The sequence below is a fragment of the Polistes canadensis genome, unplaced genomic scaffold (genome assembly GCF_001313835.1).
Source record: "Polistes canadensis isolate GaletaPanama2010 unplaced genomic scaffold, ASM131383v1 scaffold_86, whole genome shotgun sequence".
NCBI lineage: Eukaryota > Metazoa > Arthropoda > Insecta > Hymenoptera > Vespidae > Polistes > Polistes canadensis.
Window position 1 is genome coordinate 291,313 of NW_014569633.1, and position 23,480 is coordinate 314,792.

Genomic DNA, 23,480 nt, shown 5'->3' on the forward strand with positions numbered 1-23,480 from the left:
TATTGTTATTATTATTATTATTATTATTATTATTATTATTAATCTCTTTTACCTCGTTCCTTGGTAATCTTATTCAGAATACTAAACTCTCAAGTGGCGTCATAATATTACTTTAAATTCATGATAATAAAGTCTATTCGTATGAGAGTTTAACTGCGTGTCAACGTGTCTCATACCATCATATATATATATTTATATATATATAATATAATTTTAATAATAGTATTGTATATAATATATTTACTACTTGCATATCACAACATAAATTTTTTTCTCTCCTCTCTCTCTCTCTCTCTCTTTCTCTCTCTCTCTCTCCCACATTCACTCATTCACCCATCCTTTTTATCTTCCTCGTTTACTTTCTCCCCCTTCACCCTTCTCACTCTCTCACCCCCTATCACTTTTTCCTTCTTTCGCTAGTTTTTTTTTCGTTTTCTTTCTGACATACGATACACTCATGTACACACTAATACATACACACAAATTCTCTTCCATACGCGCGATTGACATATATCATTCGTACAGTGTTTTCCGCAAACACACTCATATGATTTATCTTTTTCCATCTACATAATTGTTATAACGCTGCGGTAGTCGAGTAGTGGTTGAGTTTTTAAGCATTGTAGCGTCTTTCAAGAGAGCTTTATTTATCTTTAATTATCGAAACTCTATATGTTCACTTTTTTTTCTTTGCTAATTTTTTTGTTCTTTTTTTTTTATTCATCAAATGAAAGACGAAAATAATAATAACAATAATTCTTTTCTCTCTCTTTTCTCTCTCTCTCTCTCTCTTTCTCTCCATTTCTATCTCTATCTTTTTTTAATCTCAATCGAAACGTTTCTCACCGTAAAATGCATAACTGCAGGGGGAAAGTGTGTTGGTACAATTAGTTCGTTCTTTCTTTCTTTTCATTTTTCTTATTCTTATTCATATTTTCTTTCGTGTCTTTTTCTCATACAAGGCGATAGCATAGGATACGATCAAGATCTATACATTTTTTTAGATCATTCTAACTGCACAACAGCAATGCATAGTCGCGATGATCCATTGATCGATAGAATCTGATCGAAAACAGCTATAGCACAACACGCTGGCTCCATCGAAAGACTATAAACAAGCATTTTTTATTCAGTGCAAAAGACACCGAGCAAAGTGTACGCGTGTATGTGTATGTTATGTGTTTGAGATGTGTCTGTGTGTGTATATATATATATATGTATGCATGAATTATGTCCCGTTGTATAAATTATACACATGGCATATACGCGTTCTCGATAGGAAACGAAAAAATTAGAATTTATTATAATTTCAGAATCGTATTTCTTATTCTTTCCAATAGCAATAGTAACTTCCTCTATTTGGTGGATGTCATCGTGCTCGTTGCTATAGATCAATCATTGTCGTCTTATCAATAATCATTATACGATATATAAATATACATATATACCTTCATATTCGTTTTATAATTTCACACAATATGAAACAAAATATGTCTTATTTTTTTATTTTATTATTATTATTTAAAATTCAAAGAAATATTATTTGTCTATCTTTCATATTTTATATTCTATCCTTTTCTATTTTCAATTCATTAAATTTTTTATATATCGAGTAACATGTCAAACGCTTGTGTACGTGTATGTGCTTGTCATTTTCTTGTTCCTCACTTTCAAATTCATTCTTATGGATGTTAAATTCTTTCTTTTTTTTTTTTTTTTCTTTTATTGTTTGTCTTGAAATTTCTTTTCATTCCTTTTACCCTCTCACTGTCGTTTCTTTTGCCTCATTTTATTTTCTTCTACCGATCTCAACAAGTAAACGAGTAGAATTGTAGTAATTTGTGCTACATTGCTCATGAGCTCAGCCACTAGCATTTATACATCAGCATAAAACCTTAGAAATCATGGCTCAGCTCGAAGTTATTCGTGCTGGGCTCACATTTAAACACGACCTCAGAACATCCAGGGCAGCCGATTAAAGTATGCAGCAGGAGGCTGAGCAGCAACTGCTACCACCACCTTTACTTTTTTGCCTTTGATCTGAAACGAAAAGGGAAATGATTTTTTTCATATTTATATTTCATTTATATTTTTTAGATTTATAATACAGCATGATATTAGTTATAACGAATAAATTAGACACTTGTATTTTTGCTTGGTTTTTATTTTTTTAATTGAAAACCGCATTACGTGAACATTAAATGAGAAAAAAAAAATCGGTTAGAGAATGACAGCACACACGTATTATATAAAATAAACAATTATAAATACGACCGAAATAAAATGTGTTTGAATAAAAATATAACGAGTAGTCAGAATGCATTGAATTTTCAATTCAGTCACAGCTATTGGTCACGATTTTCAGTATCGCATCGCGAATAAATGTTATCGAAATTATTTCATATATTTTTAAACGAGAATAAGGATATTTGTGAAAGATTGAATCAGAAAAAGGTATTTGGGATTCATTTATAATATATCGAATCGAATAATCTTAATTAGTTGTCATCATAGTCAAGATAGTCAGGTTGGATGTACATGCATTGACCATTAGATAGGAAACTCGCAAGGAATGGAAATATTTGTCGTTGTTTAAATGTATTCCATAAATAAGCACGTAATCTAAAAACGCGTGAAAGAAACATTATCATTGTGTAACATAATTATCTATTTCCATGACCAACAGAAGCAACAGGTTAAGAGAAAAGAATCTTTGGGATTGTGAACATATCTCATTACTTTTGATAGTCAAGATGGTAGTAGACGAAATTACGAGAATTATATTTTTTAGTCGCGTTAAACTGCTATAAACCTTCGTTTTAATTACTCGAAATTAATCGCGAGGTTTTTAGTTATGAGCACGCATACTTCTCCACGAAAAAAAGAAAGAAAGAAAAAAAAAATATATAAAACGAAAAAAGACTATTGCAATCGTGACTCTAATTGCAATTTTATTAATGAAACGTTTAAAATTTCACGTAACAAAAGATTATATATCTCGGGGATAAGGAAGGGGGGGGCGGGGGAAGGGGAAATAAATTAAGAGACGAGAAAAACGTGCAAGGTCGTTTTCTTTTTTTATTTCTCTCCTCTTACCTTGGGAATTAGGCTCGGGAAGATTTTCTCGTGGTACCAAATGCATCACCGTGGTTTTCCCGAAAGGAAGCCCAAGTGCACCGAGCGTGACATTGCTGTGCAGAAAACGACCCTGGTAGATTAGCCGCAGGATCTCCGCTTTGGCAACAGCCTCTTCCGCCCAGTCTGAAGAAACAAAAGTATCCTCTTAGCACTGAAATACCTTTTTTTCTAGTGATCCGCATTCTCGAGCTTTTACAAACTTAATCTTTTAAAACGTCGAATGGAGAAATTGAAAGATGCTCCGATGCTAAAAACTCGATAATCTTTTACTAAACTATTCAAAAAATAAAAAGAAAAAATCTTTTAATTTAGAAAAAAGAAAAGAAAAAACATCTTTTCAATGAATTACAGATCCGTTTTCTTGTTTGTTTGTTTGTTCTCTCTCTCTTTTTCTCTCTTAAAATCCGACTTGATTGATTGATAATTATAAGAATTACGTATACTCGATAGAAAAAGCTTTCGAAAAGATTTCATTTCGTTTAAGAGAGTTATATTTAAACTTAGAAACCATACGACTTTTAGTTTTACTACTCTCTTCTTGTTCTTCTTCTTCTTCTTGTTGTTCTTCTTTGCTTTGCTAGTGATATACGAGGATCAACGATGATTTTTCAATCCCCGAAGTTGTTTGAAAGATTCTCGATGCAATATAATCGACAGTAGCTTAGCCCGGTCTCATAAATCTTATGTTCCGTTTGAATTAAACCGACTACTAACGACCGCCTTTCCTATCCGGTGTTCTCTCTATCCGGTGTGTTCTACACAGAAGCATCTGCGGAATGTCGAAATCTAATAACAACCTACCTTCCGGCCAGTTTTCAAACACATGGTGAGCTATATCTCCCGCGGAGTCGCTCGGACTGAATAGGAACTCTTTTGTCTTACCACTGACGAGGATGAGGCGTAGATTTATCTGTAACATATCAAAAGCAACAAGGGGATACTTACAAAAATTCGGAATATTTTTTGAACACACATTAAACAAATAAATAGTATACTTTTATATTTTCTTTAAAAGTTAACGTACGACGTAGACATACGTGTTAAATCATTTCCATTTCGTAAACATTTTCTGTCCTATATCCTCGATTAATAATTCATTATGTTGGATACAACACAGATAGACACATATCAAATTAATTGTTTATTTTTATTAGATATTTATAGAAAAAAAAAAAATAAATAAAAACAACAGGCATCATAATATACACGTGAAATTAATCGAATCGAAGGTATTACTCTTACATACATATATATTTTTATATTAACATAAATAAAAACTAACGACTGACGTTTGCACCAGCAATGCCGATGGTAGTCGTGCACGAATAGCCAATGGTTTTAATATATACACGCAAGTTCTTTAATATTTGTAGTTTTTTTATTATTTTTAATCTTTGACGGGGGAAAAGAAAAAACAAAACTATCGATTTCATATCTACCCCCTATCTCGCAAAAGTTATATTTTTTTTTGTTCCTTTTTCTTTTCCTTTTTTTCCCTTTCCCAATATCATTTCAACGTCGGATGAATTTTTTCAATCTTCACGAACGATCGGATCTCTATAATAAAAAGACCGAAGGGTGTATACTACTACTAGTATATATATATATATATATATATATATATATATTATATATACATGTTCTTTTTCTCCCTCCCTCCTTCCTCCTCCCCCCCTCTCTTTCTTTCTTTCTTTCTCTATTTCTGCCTCTCTACCAGTTTATCTATCTAACCAACTATCTGCGACACTTCAACACGAATCTATCGACCCGAGCACCCTTTCCATAACTTCCATCCCTTTTCTGCGACAAACGAGTTGGCGCTTTTCGGACAAGGCGCAGGGCTCTTAACCGACTTTATTTTTCCTTAACCGCATATCCGTCGAGTCTTTTTCTTCCTCCGTGTACTCTTGTGGATCACAACGTGGAGGAAGAAGTTTCTACCGCAACATCTAACACTTTTTTTTTTTCGTACGTGTTTCTTCGTCATTCTACACCGTAAACCTTTTATGATCTTTACTAGAAGTCAATGAATCGAAAAATTATTTCAAATACGATTCTCAATTGGATTTTTATTATTTATTTTTTTATATATATATATACCGTTGATATATTATATTTATATATTGCTACGTTTAACGTTCTTGTTATACATAATAATTGTAAAAGACATTTGTTTCTATTTCTATTTCTTTATCGGTCAATCACTTGTTAGAAATAAGAAAGTGATATATAATTTCATGATGCACATACGCGCATATCTGATGAAATAAAACCAACGGGTTATTTTACTTTTGTGATAAAGTGTTGTTTAACACGTTAACGTGATAGACGGGATCGTATTTCGTATGTCATTCCTTCCGTTCGGCGACTTTATTATTTCTTGTTTTTTTTTTTTTTTTTTTTTTTTTTTTTTTTTTTTATCACAACCCGTTCGTTTACGAGATTATCCGATTATTATAATTAATTGTATACCACACACATCAGTAGGGTACAAACCGTTCAATGAAACAATCATGCATTTAACACTGGTATCACATCCAATGTACATTAACGCTTTGCATTTATTTGTATCTTATATTCTTTCGTATGAATATATTTTTTCTAAAAAATAAAAAGACAAAAAAAGAAAGAAAAAAGTATTAAACAAAGACCAATATTGAAGAAATATTTTGTGTCTGATATTCATATTTATATTTTATATTTGTAATAACATATATATATTTATCGATAAAACTTAATCCTTAATGCAACGGATTTATTTTTTTTATTTTCCTTATTATTTAATCGTATTGAAAAGTTTTCAAATTAAGGACGTTTTCCGTTGGTATGTACTTTGGCGAATGCGAATTCAATTATCGAACGAGAAGCAGTCGGCATAAATAATCACGGACGTCAAGTAGGAGAGACAGGGAAAGAGGGGAAAAGGAGGAGGAGGAGGAGGAGGAGGTGGAAAAGGGAAAGGGAGAGGGAAAGGGAGAGGAAGACTCGATAAAAGGGTGTAGTCTGGAGGGGCTTCAGGTCGAAAGAGAGTAGAGAGGAGAAGGAAGAGGGCGGTAGGGCTTTACTACGCCCAGCTCGTGACCCTTTGCGGTCTTTGCGGTCACAAGAATCCGTTGTTCGGCCGCTAAAGCGTAAATCATTGTCCTCGTCGCACGAATTATCGGCCGATGCTAAAGGCATACATACACACACACATACATACACATACTTATACACATAGGATCGTTCAGCTCAGCAAATGCTGCCAAACGTTCGGCCAACCCTTTAACGAATTTGATAATGTCACCTTAGCACGATCATTCCTTTAACGTTGATTCATACTTTGTTACTTGGAATAATACAAAAGTCAGATAAAGTAAAAAAAAAAAAAAAGAAAAAAAAAAGTAAATGGATGGATATTTTTCTTAAACGGTCATTTCAATGTCAAGTATATTTTTACATTAATTATTACATATGTATATGTACTACGTGTTGAAAGCATTATTGAAAGTTGACAGAAGAAAAAAGAATAAAACACAGCCCCATGAAAAATTTATTCAAATAATAAAGTCAGCAAGTATATCGTTATGCCAATGTCTATATATTAAATCGATAAGAAATTTCTTCTAACGTTTCGATTTATTCTAATATTTTTCTTTTATGATGCATATAAAACGATATAGTTGCATGAATAAAGATGAGAGAAAGGAATAGGAAGAAAACGGGAAAATAAGGTAACTGTTTAAGAACCCCTTTCCTGTATGTAATAAATTGTATGTAAGTTAGAAACACGGAACATATGGATTTTGTAAAAAAAAACACGAAAAAACATAAGAAAAAAGATTAACGAATAAAAGTTCATTTGAACGATAACGAATTATTAATAATATTAATAATAATATTAATAATTTTTAAGAACGCGAACATTAGTTGGATTAATTATGGAATTACAAATGATGAATAGAGATGAGAGTAAACTGATGAAAGAGATATCGAGATTGCGAAAGGAAGAAGGACAGATACAGAGAGAGAAGAAGAGATAGAAAGAGAATTTCAACAGAGGATCGTTTCTGAAGAGACGATAAGTCCTCCCGAGAGTATCGAGCGCTTGTTTCCTCTTGAAGGAGACGGAAGCGAGTTGCTTTCACGATTAACCGTTATCGTTCGACGTGAACGAGCCGAATTTTAAGCGTTTGCTCGTTACACCGAAAGCGTCCCTTCGGAAGCCCAGAAGAGTATAACAGAGAGGGAGAGAGGGAAAGAGAAAATGAGAAAATAAGGGAGAGAGAATTTATAAGAGCGAGTGAGTGAGTGAATGAGTAAGTTAGAGAGAGATGAAAAGAGGGCAGACAGAAAGAGGAAGGTGATCGATGTTTAAAGTTTGGAAGTCTAGTCGTCGACAGGCCTCCCTTCGATAGCTCTTCGAGGATATAAAGAGGGATCGCTTTGACGATACTTGAACGATCTTGCTGCGAGCTTAACTGTTAAAATCGACAAACTGTAGTCTCGTAAACTACATTTATGGTACGGCCAAGTTATGCGTAGTACATACATATGTTTTTATGTTTTATTTGCAATTGATTTGCATTATCGTTTCTATATACGTTGCTGTGAAAGATTGAAATTGGACAATGTCAAGATTCACGTGGTAACTTGGTGTATTTTGGAAATATTTAATGTATAAGAATGAACTGAAATATTGGGTCTTTCACGGTAATATTGTATATATATATATATGTATATTTCTTTTTTTCTTCTTTTTTTCGATATAACTTTTCTTAGTTATTATTTATTACATATTATTTTTAGATGTTAATTGAAAGCTTTCGTAGTTTAGTTGTCTATGTTTTAGAATTATTACTTGTGTATTAATGCAAGTTAAAAAGTTTATTTTATTTTATATATTTTACAATTATTTATATTATAAAATAAATGATCCAGCGGGTTAAGTTGGATTACTAGTACACGTCAGATTACCAATGGCAAGCAACGTTGGCACGGTTAATAAAATGGAAGAAGGGTGACACGTTCGGGGAAAACAAAAACCGTGTGCTGTTGACTCCAGTCAGAGGCGGTAAAAAGACGCGACCCCTTTGATAATATTGGATAAGTGTGAGATATTCGTAGAGAAGTGACTCGTACTCGAACAAAAAAAAAGGATGAATAAAAAGAAGACTTGGAATATTATAAAATATATAAATCATAAAATAAATTTACTTTTCAATTGTTCCGAGACTTAAATATCATTGTCGTAATTGCCATTATAGTGAGTAAAGAAATAAAAAAAAAAAAAAAAAACAAACAATTTGAAGAAGTTGAAGAAGTAGAAGAAAAAGGTAATAAACGAACTTGAAATCAACGAATTGATTTTCTTTATTATGACACTTGTCTCTCGTCGAACACGCTTCGTTTCTTCCATAGAAATTTTGTTTTTCGTTCTTTTTAAAAAAAAATTGAGACGCGTGCTCGTATTGGTTAGAAGAGACTTTAAGAGTCGTTGAATTGTGGTAACGTGCGTACAATGTTGCGTGCATAAGGCGAAGTTTGCGGGGAAGCGCGTTATCTTCTCGTTTTGAAGTCGTGGAACCGTGGAAAGAGAAAAGGGTGTATCGTTGCCTCATGGTCCAAGAGAGAGAATCAGAGAGAAAGAGAAGGAGAAAGAGAGAAAGAGAGAGAGAGAGAGAGAGAGAGAGGGAAAGAGAGTTTTCGGAGAGTCGGTCGACCAACACGTACTTCAAAGGGATTTATTCATGCGGTAGCGTTCGATACTCTCACTCTTCTTTTTCTCCATCAGTCTACCCATCTCCTCTCTTTTTCTCTCTCTCTCTCTCTCTCTTTCTGTTCCTCTCTTATGGCTCTTGGCAAGTGGAGTAACACGTTGAACGAACGCGTACTACACGACGATGCGTCGTGTTCTCCGTTCGAGTCGGCTACCGTATGTTCAAAAGAGGTACTGACTGCTTCTGACTCTCTCATCCCCCCCCCCTTCTCCACCACTTTCTTCCTACACAACTCTCTTTTCCTCTACCTCAGCTTTAGCTTCAGCTTCAGCTTTAGCTTCAGCCTCATTCTCATTCTCCTATCTTCTCACCCTTTCTTCAAGCTAGCTACTCTTTCGGCCTGGAAACGCTTCTTCTATACGCTTCCTACATCCCGTATCGAGTTTACCCCTTTTCGATGATAACCAAGAGTTCAGGACTTTTTTACTCTTTATTTTTCTCTCTTCTGCACTCTTCCATCTACTTGCTAAAGTTGAGAGTACTGAGATCAACCGAATGGTAGTAAAATAAATGCGTCTCTACTCTTTTACCATCCTTTTCTCGAATAATAAACTCTTCTTTTTCGAGTTGTTATATTTTTTTCTTTTTTTTTTTTAGTTATTTAGTCAGTCCCCCTTTCGTTCAAGTACAATAGGGTTGAGATAAAAGGGTGTACGGGGTTCTTTCTTCTTCTTTTTTTCTTTTTTTTTTTACTCTTAACCTTTGAATCATCTCCCAGAGAATCCTCGTTGTAAAGTTTACGTGTATGTTGCATTCATGAGAGATTATTATATCAAATGTTTTTTGTAAAGTATTAATAAATTTTCGTTATATATATATATATATACATATATATATCGAGTGTAAAAATAAAGAAAAGTGAAAATAAATTTACGTAAAAAAGTTAGCAAAGATTATTTTTTTTTTTTTTTTGGTTTCCTTTTTACGTAGATTCTGCATGAACGGATTTTGTTCGCGACGGTGCGATACTTTGGTTTAAAACGACGAACTTCAAATTAGCATGAAACGCATCCGGTAACCCTCTAAGCTGACTATGAATATGGCTTTTTACGATGACCCCCTCCTAGTACGAGAAACCTTTGATAATAATTTCGAAGATTATGTTTATAACCCGTGCATACTTCGACAGCACTTTTTTCGCTTTTTATATATTCGTTGATGCGCCACCGAAGTTTTTTTTTTTTTTTCACGCGTCAGCGATCTATCAAAATTTACAATTGCTGCAATAGACGCGATCGATGCAAATAAATTTCCGATGTAAAAAATTTCGAAGGATGGGAAAGAGAAAAAAAAAAACAAAAAAAGGGGAGGAGGGAGGGGACAAAAAGGTTCGAGAACGGAAATTGTAAATGAATGTTGGTCGCGTTGAAATCGGTTTATGGAATGATAGGAAATTTTTTCGAAATATCTGTCAAAACCACCAAAATACACGGTAAACATTGCGTTCCGTTCTCTTGATGATTCAACGATTAGGAGTGAATCCATTTAAAACCGACAATTAATGCCGTATCCGGTGTGGCCATTTCTATTCGCTTAGAAACGACGAACGAACGAACGAAGCTTTAGTAGAAAAAGAGAGAGAGAGAGAAGTAGAATAGTTAGTGATCAAACGAGAATCATCGATCTCGTTCATGATCCAAGTTCCAAGTCCCGAATTCGAGAGGATTGATATGACCTCTCTCCCTCCTGCCCCTCCCCTTTTTCCCAATGTGTTCTCTAACGCGTTTCCAATTGCTCTAGTTCGCATCATCTCCTCGTGCAATCCGTTTTTCTCGGATTTTCGAGCGCGCGTTTGGGATTTTATAACCGAAATTTCGATTAATATTTTTTGTATTATTCATTTTTACGAAAAAAAAAAAGAAGTGTTAGTCGTACAATTTTGATTCGGCTATATTTCAATTTGATAGAAACCGAAGAAATTTTTCGTTTTCGTTAAACGATAATAATGCGAGATTTATTCCTTGTTTGTATAAGAATTAATTTAATATAATCTTTTGTGAACAAGTAAATCTCTCAGATTGTGTTGATTTAACACAAGATTACAAAATTTCATACGTAATATCGTGTCAGTTTTATTATTTATAATACGTTAATGATTGACGAGTTCTTTTAAAGATATTCTTCATTTAGACACACACAAATGACATTTTTTGTTACTGATCGCGTATAGTTAAAGAAGTCATTGACCTCTTCTACTAGGAATCGATCAGTCTCGGTCGTTAGGTAGAAATACTTGGCACAGTTCCATCGAATTTAACAATGCGCACTTTAACTTAATTAACACCGATGATAAATGATCGTCGTCGTGGCGAACTAGAATTTACGTACGAGTATAAAAGCTTTTTAGACTAATAAATTTGCTATATAATAATGGACGAATTAATTCGATGTACCGCGGAGGCGGCACACAAACACATGCACACACACTCTTTCTCACCTCTTTGCCCCCTCCCCCTCCCCCTCCTCCTCCTCCTCATTAACCATTTAACCAGATCTTCTTTGATTTAGGACAACGATTTTTTTCCCCTCCCCAAATACTTTTTAAATAACTTATTACATTTTATACCATGTGAAATTATATCTCTCGTGAATAAATAACGTCATTATTTTTTTATCGATTTAAATGGAACTATTAGATATAGTATTATAAAAATAAACACACTTGATAATAGATAGGACTTATCTATCTCGTATCTATAAAAGAAAAATTTGTTCTCCGCCCGCCCCCCTCTCACTCTCTTTTTTTCTTTTTCTTTTATATTGGTTTGTATATCAGCAAATTAATTAACAGTTTCGCGTTATCTCGGGAACGATCTCACCCTGAAAGAAACTTGGTTGGGTCTAATATCAACGTCGATTCTTTTGATTAAGGCCAGGGTTAAAAGAGCTAGCACATCATCGAGACGTTTATCGATGCAAATAGGTTAAGTACACCTGTTACTATACTATGTTCCCGACGAATCGTAATAATCGTTGAAACGTTTATTCGAGAACTTGACGTACGACGACGGATCATTCTCGTACGCAAATATCGTCACTTCGAGCCCGTGCTTATGGATGCTGGTGTATACGCGTGGGTGAGCGTTGCCAAGTTACCGTGCACGCAAAATGAATCGAATTTGGTGCTATCCCGTATGGATGAGAGCCGAAGGTTCAACGTCGATATCGATTCGATTGAAAAATTTCTTATTCCGACGATTGCAAATGATCAGAAAAAAAAAAAAAAAAAAAAAAAAAAAAAAAGGGAAAGAAGAAAAAAGCAACGCTCGTTCCGTATAATCATTTTCTCATATTCAATAAATTATTAATAATATATATGTAGCAATTATTTATCGACGATATATATCTTTTTCATTTGATTAAATTTTACCTCAGAATATCGTCAAATTTTAATTGAACATATTATACGGATACGATTCTTTATTGGTTCTGATATATATTTAATAAAACAAGAATAACAAAACTAATTCACTTGTATTATTACAATTATTTCACATACGATTTCGTGATATTTACTTACCAACCCGTTATAGAGATTAATTGTTAAATAAATTCTGTTAACATGCGTGTTACGTTACACTCCACTTCTTCCCATACACGATGATCGTTATCATTAACATCGTTATTATTATTACTATTAATATTAATGTATTAACATTTGATTATTATAACTTTCTTTTCTTTATTAGCCCACATGTTCCTTTCTTCTTCTTTTTCTTCTTCATTTATAAATTTCTCTTAAGAATTTTAATATAAGATCATTGATATTTAATAAAGTCATATATAATATATATGTTTATAGACAAAATGTTAATTAAAACTGTTCATTGACGACGCGTTCCATTACGTAGATATGCATTATCTAAATATATAAATAGTTTCAAAATTTTTCTAACTTTTTTTTTTTTTTTTTTTTTTTTTATAAATCGAAGTATCGTAAAAGCAAAGAAACGATTCATTGTTCCTGCTATATCGCAGCCGACGTTGATGGCGCTTCCTGTAAATCTAAAAGCGGTTTTTCGCGTCTTCTTCTATCGCTTAAGTGGCTGTTCCATTTAAGCTTCGAGCTAAGCTAAAGCGTAGGCGCGAACCGATCTCTTCAAGGGAAAAATTCATATTTCGATCATCTTTCACGAAGAGAATGACTTTCCCTATACCGAAATAAGGTAGTAAAGAAAATTTATAACAAAGATATAAATTGATAGATCGATATTTATTTGATAAATGAAAAAAGAAAAACAATTAAATAAAAATAAATAAAAATAGTATTTCTCGAAGTAATAATTATTTATAATTTTATCGTCGTACGATAAGATATACAAAATGCGAAATAAAAATGTTACCCGTCCTTTTTTTTTTTTTCTCAAAATATGCGAATGGACAAATGAGATAATAAAATAAGTAAAAAAAATGTATTTTCAAATTATTAATTCGCATGAAATAAATATATTTTATCGCATTTCATTTGCTCGACTCGCCTTTTAAACGGTATCGCTATTAAAAACGAATATTATTCTTTTATTTTTTTTTATTTTTTTTTAACGATTACTTATCACCGTTGCAAACCGCAGTTATCATCATCGTCTTCTCTAATAAATGGAGATCGCTTGAACGGCTGCTTTTCTAAGAATTCATATAAAGAGGGGACTCGGTTCATTTATAGAACATAAAAGCTTATAGGTTGTCACACTTTGGCTTTTACGATTTGACTCTTTCTATGTAAATAATGATAAAGATTTTTCTCATTAATTTAATGTCCTTTCGAGGAAAAATTATTTTCCATCCTAATATTTTTTCTCCTTTCTTTTTTTTTTCTTCCTTTCTTTTTATTATTGGAAAAATGATTCGACCACACACTCGTCAACGTCACGATTAAAGCGCATGTAACAATACAATTATTTGATCGACAGAATAATTTTGATAATTTTCTGTCGAAGCGAGAAATAATTAATGCGAAATTGGAAACGTTGTTGTTTTTCCATTTATATAATATATCGTATATAGAATTGTTTAATATTTTATTTCTTCTCGAAATGAAAGTGTAACGATGATGGGCGAACCTATACATTTGAGTGTTTGTTTTTTATTTTTTTGTAAAAAGTATATTGTTTCGAATATTAGAGGAAACATCGATCGTTCTAGCTTTCCTTTAAATGAAAATAATATTTGTTCACAATTTGTATCCTCAATCAAACTTTGTCTTATCACATTTTCCATCTAAATATTTTCATACATTTCATATTTACAAAAACTTACTAATTTAATTTTTAATATGTTATACCAATGAGATAAGAAAAAAAATATTTCATGTAAAATGTAAGTAAAATGAATAAATATTTAAAATAAAATATTATAATTTTTCTTCCAACGATACCGAAAAGAAGCAACAAATATATAAATAAATATATGATTTTATATCGACAAAAAAATAAGGATCATACCAGGGAAAGTTTAAAGAAAGGCGAATGAAATAATAATATAATAATAATAACAATAATAATTATTTTGTTTTTTCTTTTCTCTATTTAATCGATCTCGCGAGAAGAACAACATTCGATTATTCTTTCGATAATCTCACGACAAGATATCTTCATACGTATTATACTTTCACTACTTTCACCTTTTGCAGGAGAAAGGATTAGAGTTCTCGAATTAAAGAGAATATTTATCCTGAGTAGTAAAGTAATTCGATATCACAGTGTTTCTAAAAAATATATTTAAACGATAAGATTTACACGTAGTGTGTTGTCCCTATTCTCCTTTCCCCTTTTTTATTTCTTCTCTGTTTTTAAGACGTTAATGAAAATGACTAGAATTCGATTGGTTAATCAAAATGAGACGACCTCCTTCACGATTTACTAAAGTAAATAGATTAGACAATTAAGTATGAAATGTCCGAAGTATATAATACTGAAAAATAATTGTAATAATTTGACATTTCATACTTAATGTCCTAATAATTATAATTAACTGATAATCACGCGTGACATTCGTAGATCGTAACGAATCGCGTTCTCACTTCGAAATGAATTTCAAATTATTTTCCCTTCGTAACACGCTCGGGCGAGCGAGAATTCGAATAATCTTCGGACGAGTTTAATGAGGAAGTCGTCGTCGTCGTCGTCATCGTCGTCGTCGTCTTTTAACGTAAAGACAAGTGGATTAAGATGTCGAGGATCTTTGAACATCTTTCGTAATTTATCACGATGAGTGTTCGAAACAAAGGAAGATTAGATAGAAAACGAGAGAGAGAGAGAGAGAGAGAGAGAGAGAGAGAGAGAGAGAAAAGGATCAATTCTAAGTACCTATTATTACAATGGATTTCAACGCGAATATGCGTAATTATATAACTTTATATTCATTGTATTTAATTAGTTCTTATATATATAGGGTGATTCACTAATTCTTGCCACCCTAAAGTATGATAGTTAATAGAAAAGTTTATAGAATCAAGGTTGTATTAAAAATTCGATAGTATAACATGACGTCAGTTCTTTTTTTTTTTGCTAGGTGTAATCACTCTTCTGAAATTTAAAGGTCAAGTTTGTTTTTTTAAATGAAATATTATATTTTATTACTTATTTTCTCCGATAGCAATTATCGTGGCGAATTCACTATGTAAAATTATATTTCTCTCTAATTGTGTGAGAATAAAAAATATTTCTTTAAAATCAAATTGAGAGATATCAATATGAAAGTTTTAATAATCTTCAAATAGGTTTTTGCGGATAGAAATTGTGAAAGTTTGTATTACGAGTAAATATAAATGATTTCAAATTTACAGTGAAGATTATTACGAATATATTCCCGTGAATCACTGTACGTTTGTAGTTATACATTTTTGTTCCTTCTCTCTCATTATCTTCATTCGACCTATTTATATTTACTTGTTTCATTCAATTAATGAATTATATTCGATTTAATTGAAATTATAATGACAATAACGTCGAAAAGTATTTACCAATTAATTTTAAACCATTATAAAAAAAAAAAAAACATCCTATTAGATTTTCCCCATCATCGAATTGTAAGTACATTCTATATGATTTCATAATTAATATTTCGAATTACAGAGAGAGACAACACGTTTGAAAAAAGAATCGTATTGGTGGGGTTTGTTTTTTCTTGTAATGGAATAAGAGAACAAAAATTCTTTACAGCACGTAGGAAGTTTTATTTATTACTGATTGCTAGTGTCAACGTCAAAAACGGAAGCGATGGTCCGTAAAAAGGGAAGATAGAAGGAGTATAAGAGTAGGCGAAGGAAGCAAAGATGTAACGGAAGTGGGCTAAGCTTTACGATAGTTTTACCTTGATACCATGAACGCGCGTCACGATGTCGAGGCTACGAGAGTTGGGATCGACTAACCGGGTCATTGGGGCATTCGGGCGGCAAAACCGAGTGCATTCGTGCGCACTTACATCCATACGTCCTCTACGAGAGAGAGAGAAAGAGAGAGAAAGAGAAAAAGAGAGAGAGAGAGGTTGTATACGCGACTAAAATCGAATTCAATTCCACAGTACTTGAATTCCCATGTCGCATGTACATGTTTACACACGCATACAAATAACATTTCTTTTCTTTATTTTATTTTCGAATAAAATAATAATGCATCGTTTTATCATTCCAAGGATCTAACTCTCGTACGATTCGAAAGGAAAAAATTACTACTACACACAATTTTCAATTTATAATATATATATATATATTACTGTTTCTATATTCAATCATTCTTTTAATACTAATTTAAAAAGTAATGTTAATTTAAGTAATAAAATGAAGATTAGTGCAATGTTTCGATTTTAAATTATATATATATATATTATAATAATAACAAGTAAGAATATATCATTTTAATATATTTTGTATCTAACTATCGGTTAAAATGATTTCGATAGTATAGCGCAACACAACACAACGAACGTTTAATAACATTCTTCCTACTTCATGTCCTTCGAATGAATCTAAAAAAAAAACCACTGTGGGGCAATTTCGAACGCCCTTCGAATAAATTTCGAACTAATCGAAAAAGTAGTAAGAGGAAAAAGAAAGGAATTTGGTATGGAGAATGTGAACGAACATGAACGATTACTTTTATGTTTGGTTCCTTCTATATACGATCATTGATTCTATCGTTTCGTTTCACTTATTCGATGATCCTAACGATTCGAACCATGCAAATTTGTTCGTGTTTTAACCTATCTCTCCTCTCTGTGCCCGTTCCCCATGAGAGAAAGACAGAGACAGAGAGAGAGAGGGTGGGGGGAGAGGGAGAGAGAGAATTGACACGAACAATCCTTTGATCTTCGTCCGTCCGATGCTCGTCTCGTCGAGATACACGAGCGATACCGGCTTGGCCGATTGTAATTGGCGAATACTAATGAACCAACCGGCTATTTGTGGTCCTGATCGACTCTTGTGTTTTGTGCCTTTAATTATACGCTGTTTAGGAGCAAAATTACGTACAAATACATGTATGGTAGTTAATTTTGAGATTATGATTGTAGGATCAAATTGACTACACGTACGTGTAGTCTGACTGAAATTACGTTTGATATTTTATACGCACTATGTTGCACTTTTTAATCGATATAACGAGAAGAGTAAATAATATTTTAAATAATATACAATATATTAAATAATTTTTTAGTTCCTTTTTTTTCTTTTGGTTCATATTTTAATTGTATACCCATTCTCGTGAAATTTTCTTATTATTATTATTATAGATTTTGTAAAATTGTATTATATTTTTTATTTTTTTCCCCCCCCTCTTTTTTCTTAACTATAAATCTATCGATGAGTTGTTTATTAAAAAAAATATATTTCATTGTTTTCATTGAGAATAATAATGCATTACGCGAATCAGGGGTAATATTTTTTTTTTATTTACAATTGTATTATATTCAATAACTATTCTAATTGATATCACGTAATCAGGTCAAGTTGATCCTCTGTATCGATGATCATAAAGCCCATAAAGTATAGCGATTAAATACGATTAAATATATGTATACATATATATATATATATACATACATTTGGCTCGTTAAAAAGGAAATTAGCAAACTGTAGTATTCGCAACTGTCGACGTGTATTCGCGAACCGACAATATAATCATCCGATTTAATGGGAAACGTAATTGATTTTTGCATGATGGATGCGAGTCCTATTGTTCCTACCTACCGATTATTTTCGTACGTTTTATCGCAAACTATATATATATATATTAGGTAAAGTAAAAAGTCTCTTCCTATTTTACTGTAAAAACGAAACAAATTTTTCTTTTCATATTCTCAAAATATATTTTACAATTGTTTCGTGATTGATTTCTTTAATTCCATGCCTACACTCACTATTGCATCGAATATTGCGTTGACATTCAAAATTTCTAGATTGAAAACCTTTGGACCAGCTTTATGTCACGCGTACTAATACTGCTATCGCCTTCACAAACATAACAAATTTTGTTACCAGTTTGACCCACATTCTTTCCCTTTTTTTGTAACAAAATTTCCAAATCTATCGAATTTTGTCTTTTTTATTGTTCATTCATTTTCAAGATACAATAACTTTTTTCCCCAAACCAATATACTCCAATTTTCAAATTCATCAAATTGATCTATTAACATTTTCTATTACTTCTTCTTTTTTTTTTTCTTCTCTCCTGAGATCATCAAATTAACCTTATCTTTGAACTATATAATAACACAATCTACGATGATTCGTATTAACGTTCATAATTTACGTAATCAACGTTAAGTTTTCATCATTCGTTACCATATTATGAAACACCAACATAAAAGTATATTAATTTTATTTCTTGTTAACCAAAAAATAATAAATAATTGGCAATAACGCAAATCTACATCTACATAGACATTAATTTATATATATATATCGTTACGATATAATTAATGGCATTATTCCGACTACAGTAATAAATGTTACATTAATTCCGAACCGCTAACAAGTATGTACGTGGTCACATAATCACGAAATAATGAAAAGAGCGAAAGAGAGAGAGAGTGTAAGAGAGAAATAGAATAAAATTTCACGAGGTAAATTTTAAGTGACGCGTACATTCATGAATTGCTTTGAAATATTTCGCGGTATGTCTCAATGTAACGTGAACTCTAGTAAATTTACTGAACGCAAAAGAAGAATAAGGGGAAAAAGAAAGAAAGAATAAAAGAAAGAAAAATAGAAAAATTCCTACGTCAAAAGTAATATTTTCTTGCATCGAAAAATACTAACTCCTTCTAATCCATGTTCCCTGTTCCAAATAACAAACGTAAGTTATTAACACTGAACTATTCTAAAAATGAAATTGGACGAAAAAATAATAAGTTTTACATTTGAAGATAGAAACAGAGAGAAATAGATTTGTTTTTAAAATCTCTAAATTTACATACATATACATATATACATTTTCACACAAAAATGTTTAAATATTTTGATATACGCATACGAATAAATTTGATAAACGAATAATCGAATGATTGATAAAAGTTAATCGTAATGATAAGTAAAAGTATTATAGAATGTTGGTTGCAAATAACAATTGTTTCCCGTGCTTTGTCAGGGACATTACCAAAAGGGTCCCGATCAAGGCCAGGTAAGAAGGAGGGCTCGCTCATAAATGATTGAAACGGGCATAAATAACGTCGTTAAAGAGAAGTCGATGATCAGTATCGCGATGGAACCAGCAGCAACAATGACGGTGGTGGGTAGCCATAGGATGGACCGATCAATCGGTTGAATTTATTGGCGGTTATTTACATGCTATGCGGATGTCGACAGTACGCCGCGAGCATCCGTAAACGACGAATAAAAACGAAGGAAGACATCGTACACCGTACATACATAAATACGAGCTGTTTAAAGACAAAACTTCGATGCAAAATTGCGACTCATTGTTTCCCCGTACGTCTATGTGTGTATACGTTTATATATATTGCATATTATACACAAGAATAGTGCGTTGGGGAACTTCGAAGCTCGCCTAAACGAAAGACAATGAAAAATTGACGACACTATACTATTGGGAAAGGATTAGAGGAAGATGACATGATTTTTTAATCATATCTTTCGAACAAAGAAACATTTTTAAACGTTCGACGATATATAACATACGTATATTATGATAATAAATATTTAGTTATATGTGAACATATAACTATATTTCTTTTTTTTTTATTTATTTATTATATACTTCGAATTGTTACGAGATGATACTTAATTAAATGTTAAAAATATTCGAATTTTATTTTTTTTTCTTATTTTTTGAAATATATAACTCGTGCTGAGGGAGTAATTATTTCTGACGTAACCCTATCAGAAAAATTGCTCTTATATATATATATATACATATATTTCCTGTGACAGAATCGTCCAATCAGGAAGAAGTCAAGGGAGAAAAAATATGAAACCAAAAAAGGAAGAGTAGAAAAGTTATTGAGTTAAAGAAAGGGATAGATAAAAAGAAATGAAAGGCATGACAGAACGGTGAAAACTTTTAACGTGTCATAAGATAATAACGTGGAAAAACGTATTTGGTAAAAAAGAATTTTCGAACGAACCAACGGATCGAATTTATTAAGAAATTTTAAAAGCTTTTTCAATAGTTGGATATCATTATACCGGGTAAAGAATATTAGGATGCGAAAAAAATAAAATAAGCTGATTATGGGTACGAACGGAAATTAAAAAATGAATTAATACCATTGCAAAATGTTCTTTATAGAAATATCAATTAAAACAAATTAATTGGAATGTATATTTTTCNAATAAGCTGATTATGGGTACGAACGGAAATTAAAAAATGAATTAATACCATTGCAAAATGTTCTTTATAGAAATATCAATTAAAACAAATTAATTAGTAATGATTCGTTTGAAAAAAAAAAAAAAAAAAAAAAAAAAAAAAAAAAGAAAAATTCCGATAATGAAAAATGAATGATGAATAAACATCGATAAATACGATCCGTATTCCGTTTATTTCAAGTCAATATTTTATTCGCGAATGAATGATATATTATACATTGCTAATAACTCTAAACCGAGTTGTTTGATCGTGTATTCCTTTTAAACACTATAGACAAATAGTATTAGAATCAATCGAAAAAAGAACCAAACAATCAACAGAATATTAATTCAATATTGTTTCATTTATTTGACTCTGTTATCTTTTTGAGATATCGAAATTTAATTAAAAAATCTCAAATTCGAATGTTTTCTAATAACGTTATAAAAATGCAATTGTTCTTACAGATGTGATATCCAAATATTTTCACTGATAATTTATAACAAAAAAAAAGAGAAGAGAGAGAGAGAGAGATAGAGAGAGAAAGAAAAAAAAATCAAATTAACGTTTCACAAAAGCAACATGTTCCTTTTATGCACAAACGCAAAGAGAAACTTTCACTGATTGTAAACCGTAGAACATAATCGTTTACCAACGTCTTACGCAAGTTCTCGCGTGAGATAGATCGTTACGATTGTAGAATAATTAATTTTATGCATTTCCACCACGCTGGGCTTGAACTTTCCAGAAACAAAACGTATTATTTTTCTTTTTTTCTTTTGTTTCTCAAGGATGATTCGCGTTTTCTAAAATCCTCTTTCTTTTCGCCATTGACTGCAGCCCAGCAGCGCACTGCACTATCCGTTAAAGTTTTTACTTCTTATATACACGGACTTCCGGTAATTGTAAAGAGAACTGTAATTATTGTCTCGTTTAATTCACGAACGAAAGTCTCATGTGAAAAATTTTATAATAAAATCATATAACATTTTACACGATAATATTTCACGATAAGGAAACATCATTAATTTTAATTATATACCTCAATAATAAATATAAATTAATAATAATAATAATAATAATAATAATAATAATAATATACGATGATTGATATTTATAAATTAAAAAAAAAAAAAAAAGAAAAAAGGACTGACTATAACGAACAAACAAACAAAAAAGGTTTATTCAGAAAGATTCTCTATTCGATCTCTCAATGTCCTTCTTTCTCATAAAAAAAGAGAAAAAAGAAGAAGAAGAAAAAAAAGGAGTGGTTCGTCGAGGAGTACATAGGAAAGGTTGCTTACACGTTGAAGGTCTATCTCTATTTGTGACCTCGCGTTTTCCTTTAGTAGTTAAAGGTGTTTTGAAGACGCCAGAATGGCGGCTTGTCTCTCTCTCTCTTCCTCTTTTACATATATAAAGATACGTACGTAAGAAAGAGACAGCAATTTTACTACTACTACTACTACTACTACTACTACTATTCTACCACTACTAAAATTACTAAACACACGTACAAAGTCACACACGCGCGCACATCTCCTACATATTTTCTAAGATAGGTCATTCAGATACGAAAAATTATTCAGACGAAAAAGTCAAGAGGAAAAAAGTATAATAAAAAGTAGAAAAAAAGAAAGGAAAGGAAGCAAAGAAAAAGAAGAACTGACAGTTCGAGATAAGAACGAAACCCTTATTTCCATCTACTTCTTTCACTCTCTTTATTTCTCTCTCTCTCACACTCTCTAGAGGATCTTCGTCTCTTTCATTCGAGTCTTGTGGATCCGTCACGATCTTCTGTTTATCGTCGCACCGGGACACACCAAGATAACCACTTCTTCGAGACTCCAAAGTCGACACATTCGAGAGTATCCTCCTTCTGGTTCTTTCTCGATGAAGAGAGAGAGAGAGAGAGAGAGAGAAAAAAAAAAAAAAGTAGGAAAGGAAATAAAAGTTACGCGGTGAGATCTTGCCAAGAAGAAATTTGCATCTTGATATAAGCGTTCCGTGTTGTCGTCGATGTTATCTATCCCTCTCTCTCTCTCTCTCTCTTTATCTTTTTATTTAAAACCAAAAAAAGAAAAAAAGAAATATTTTTTTTTTCTTAAAATGTTAACCGCACGTAGATCTTTTAGAATACCAAGTCAAAAGAGAGAGTCACTATTCCGTTCTAGAAACTTACTACTACTACAGCCACCACCATCATCACTACCGTATTTAAACAAATTCATTTTCCTCTTCCTGTAATTCACAAGAGAACGTAAGTATACATATATGATATGGTTTCCACTTGGACGATTCTTTATCCTTGTTTGTCGTGTCGTTGGAAGCCTCTGTTCGATGGTACAATTATTGTCTTCTGTATTATAGCAAGCTACATAAGACACCAAAGTAATGTCTGTTGGTTCCCCAAGCTCTTAACAAACTTAGTTCTCGGAACAGGTGACGCGTGGTTAATATAAAATACATTTAAAGTGGGGAACACACCCCGAGAGTCAGTCCACCAGTTTGCCTTCGAACGAGATCTGGGTCAAGTCTGGGTCAGCTGTATTCTAAACTTCCTGTATAACAGGATAAAACGAGCTATACCGGCTCCGAATACTATTTCAAATATTTCCTTCCTTTATACCATTTCATCTAAACGACCGGGGGGAAGGGTGGGTGTGTGTGTGTGTATGTGTGGTGGTAAAGGAAAAAGATAAAGAGAATAAAATAAAGAAACATTCTTCTCTCTTTCGGGTAAGAATTCGTAACGTTATTTACTACGTATTTTACTACG

General features: G+C 32.1%; 1 protein-coding gene across 2 annotated transcripts in view; it reads right to left on the reverse strand.

The window, feature by feature from the left end:
• Positions 1 to 1,687: 1,687 nt before the first annotated feature.
• The window catches only part of LOC106786862 (ubiquitin-like protein 3), an 89,088-nt gene continuing 67,295 nt past the window's right edge, over positions 1,688 to 23,480 (reverse strand). Inside the window, exons 1-4 of one of the 2 annotated variants that reach the window (XM_014748709.1) lie at positions 16,209 to 16,289; positions 3,940 to 4,048; positions 3,097 to 3,261; positions 1,688 to 2,040 (exon numbers count right to left, since the gene is read on the reverse strand). In XM_014748709.1, the coding sequence (XP_014604195.1) occupies positions 1,976 to 2,040; positions 3,097 to 3,261; positions 3,940 to 4,048; positions 16,209 to 16,274 (405 nt within the window). In that variant the 5' untranslated portion in view covers positions 16,275 to 16,289 and the 3' untranslated portion in view covers positions 1,688 to 1,975. Of the gene's footprint in view, positions 2,041 to 3,096; positions 3,262 to 3,939; positions 4,049 to 16,208; positions 16,290 to 23,480 lie in introns of those variants that run through there. The other variant, XM_014748710.1, reaches the window with a different exon arrangement.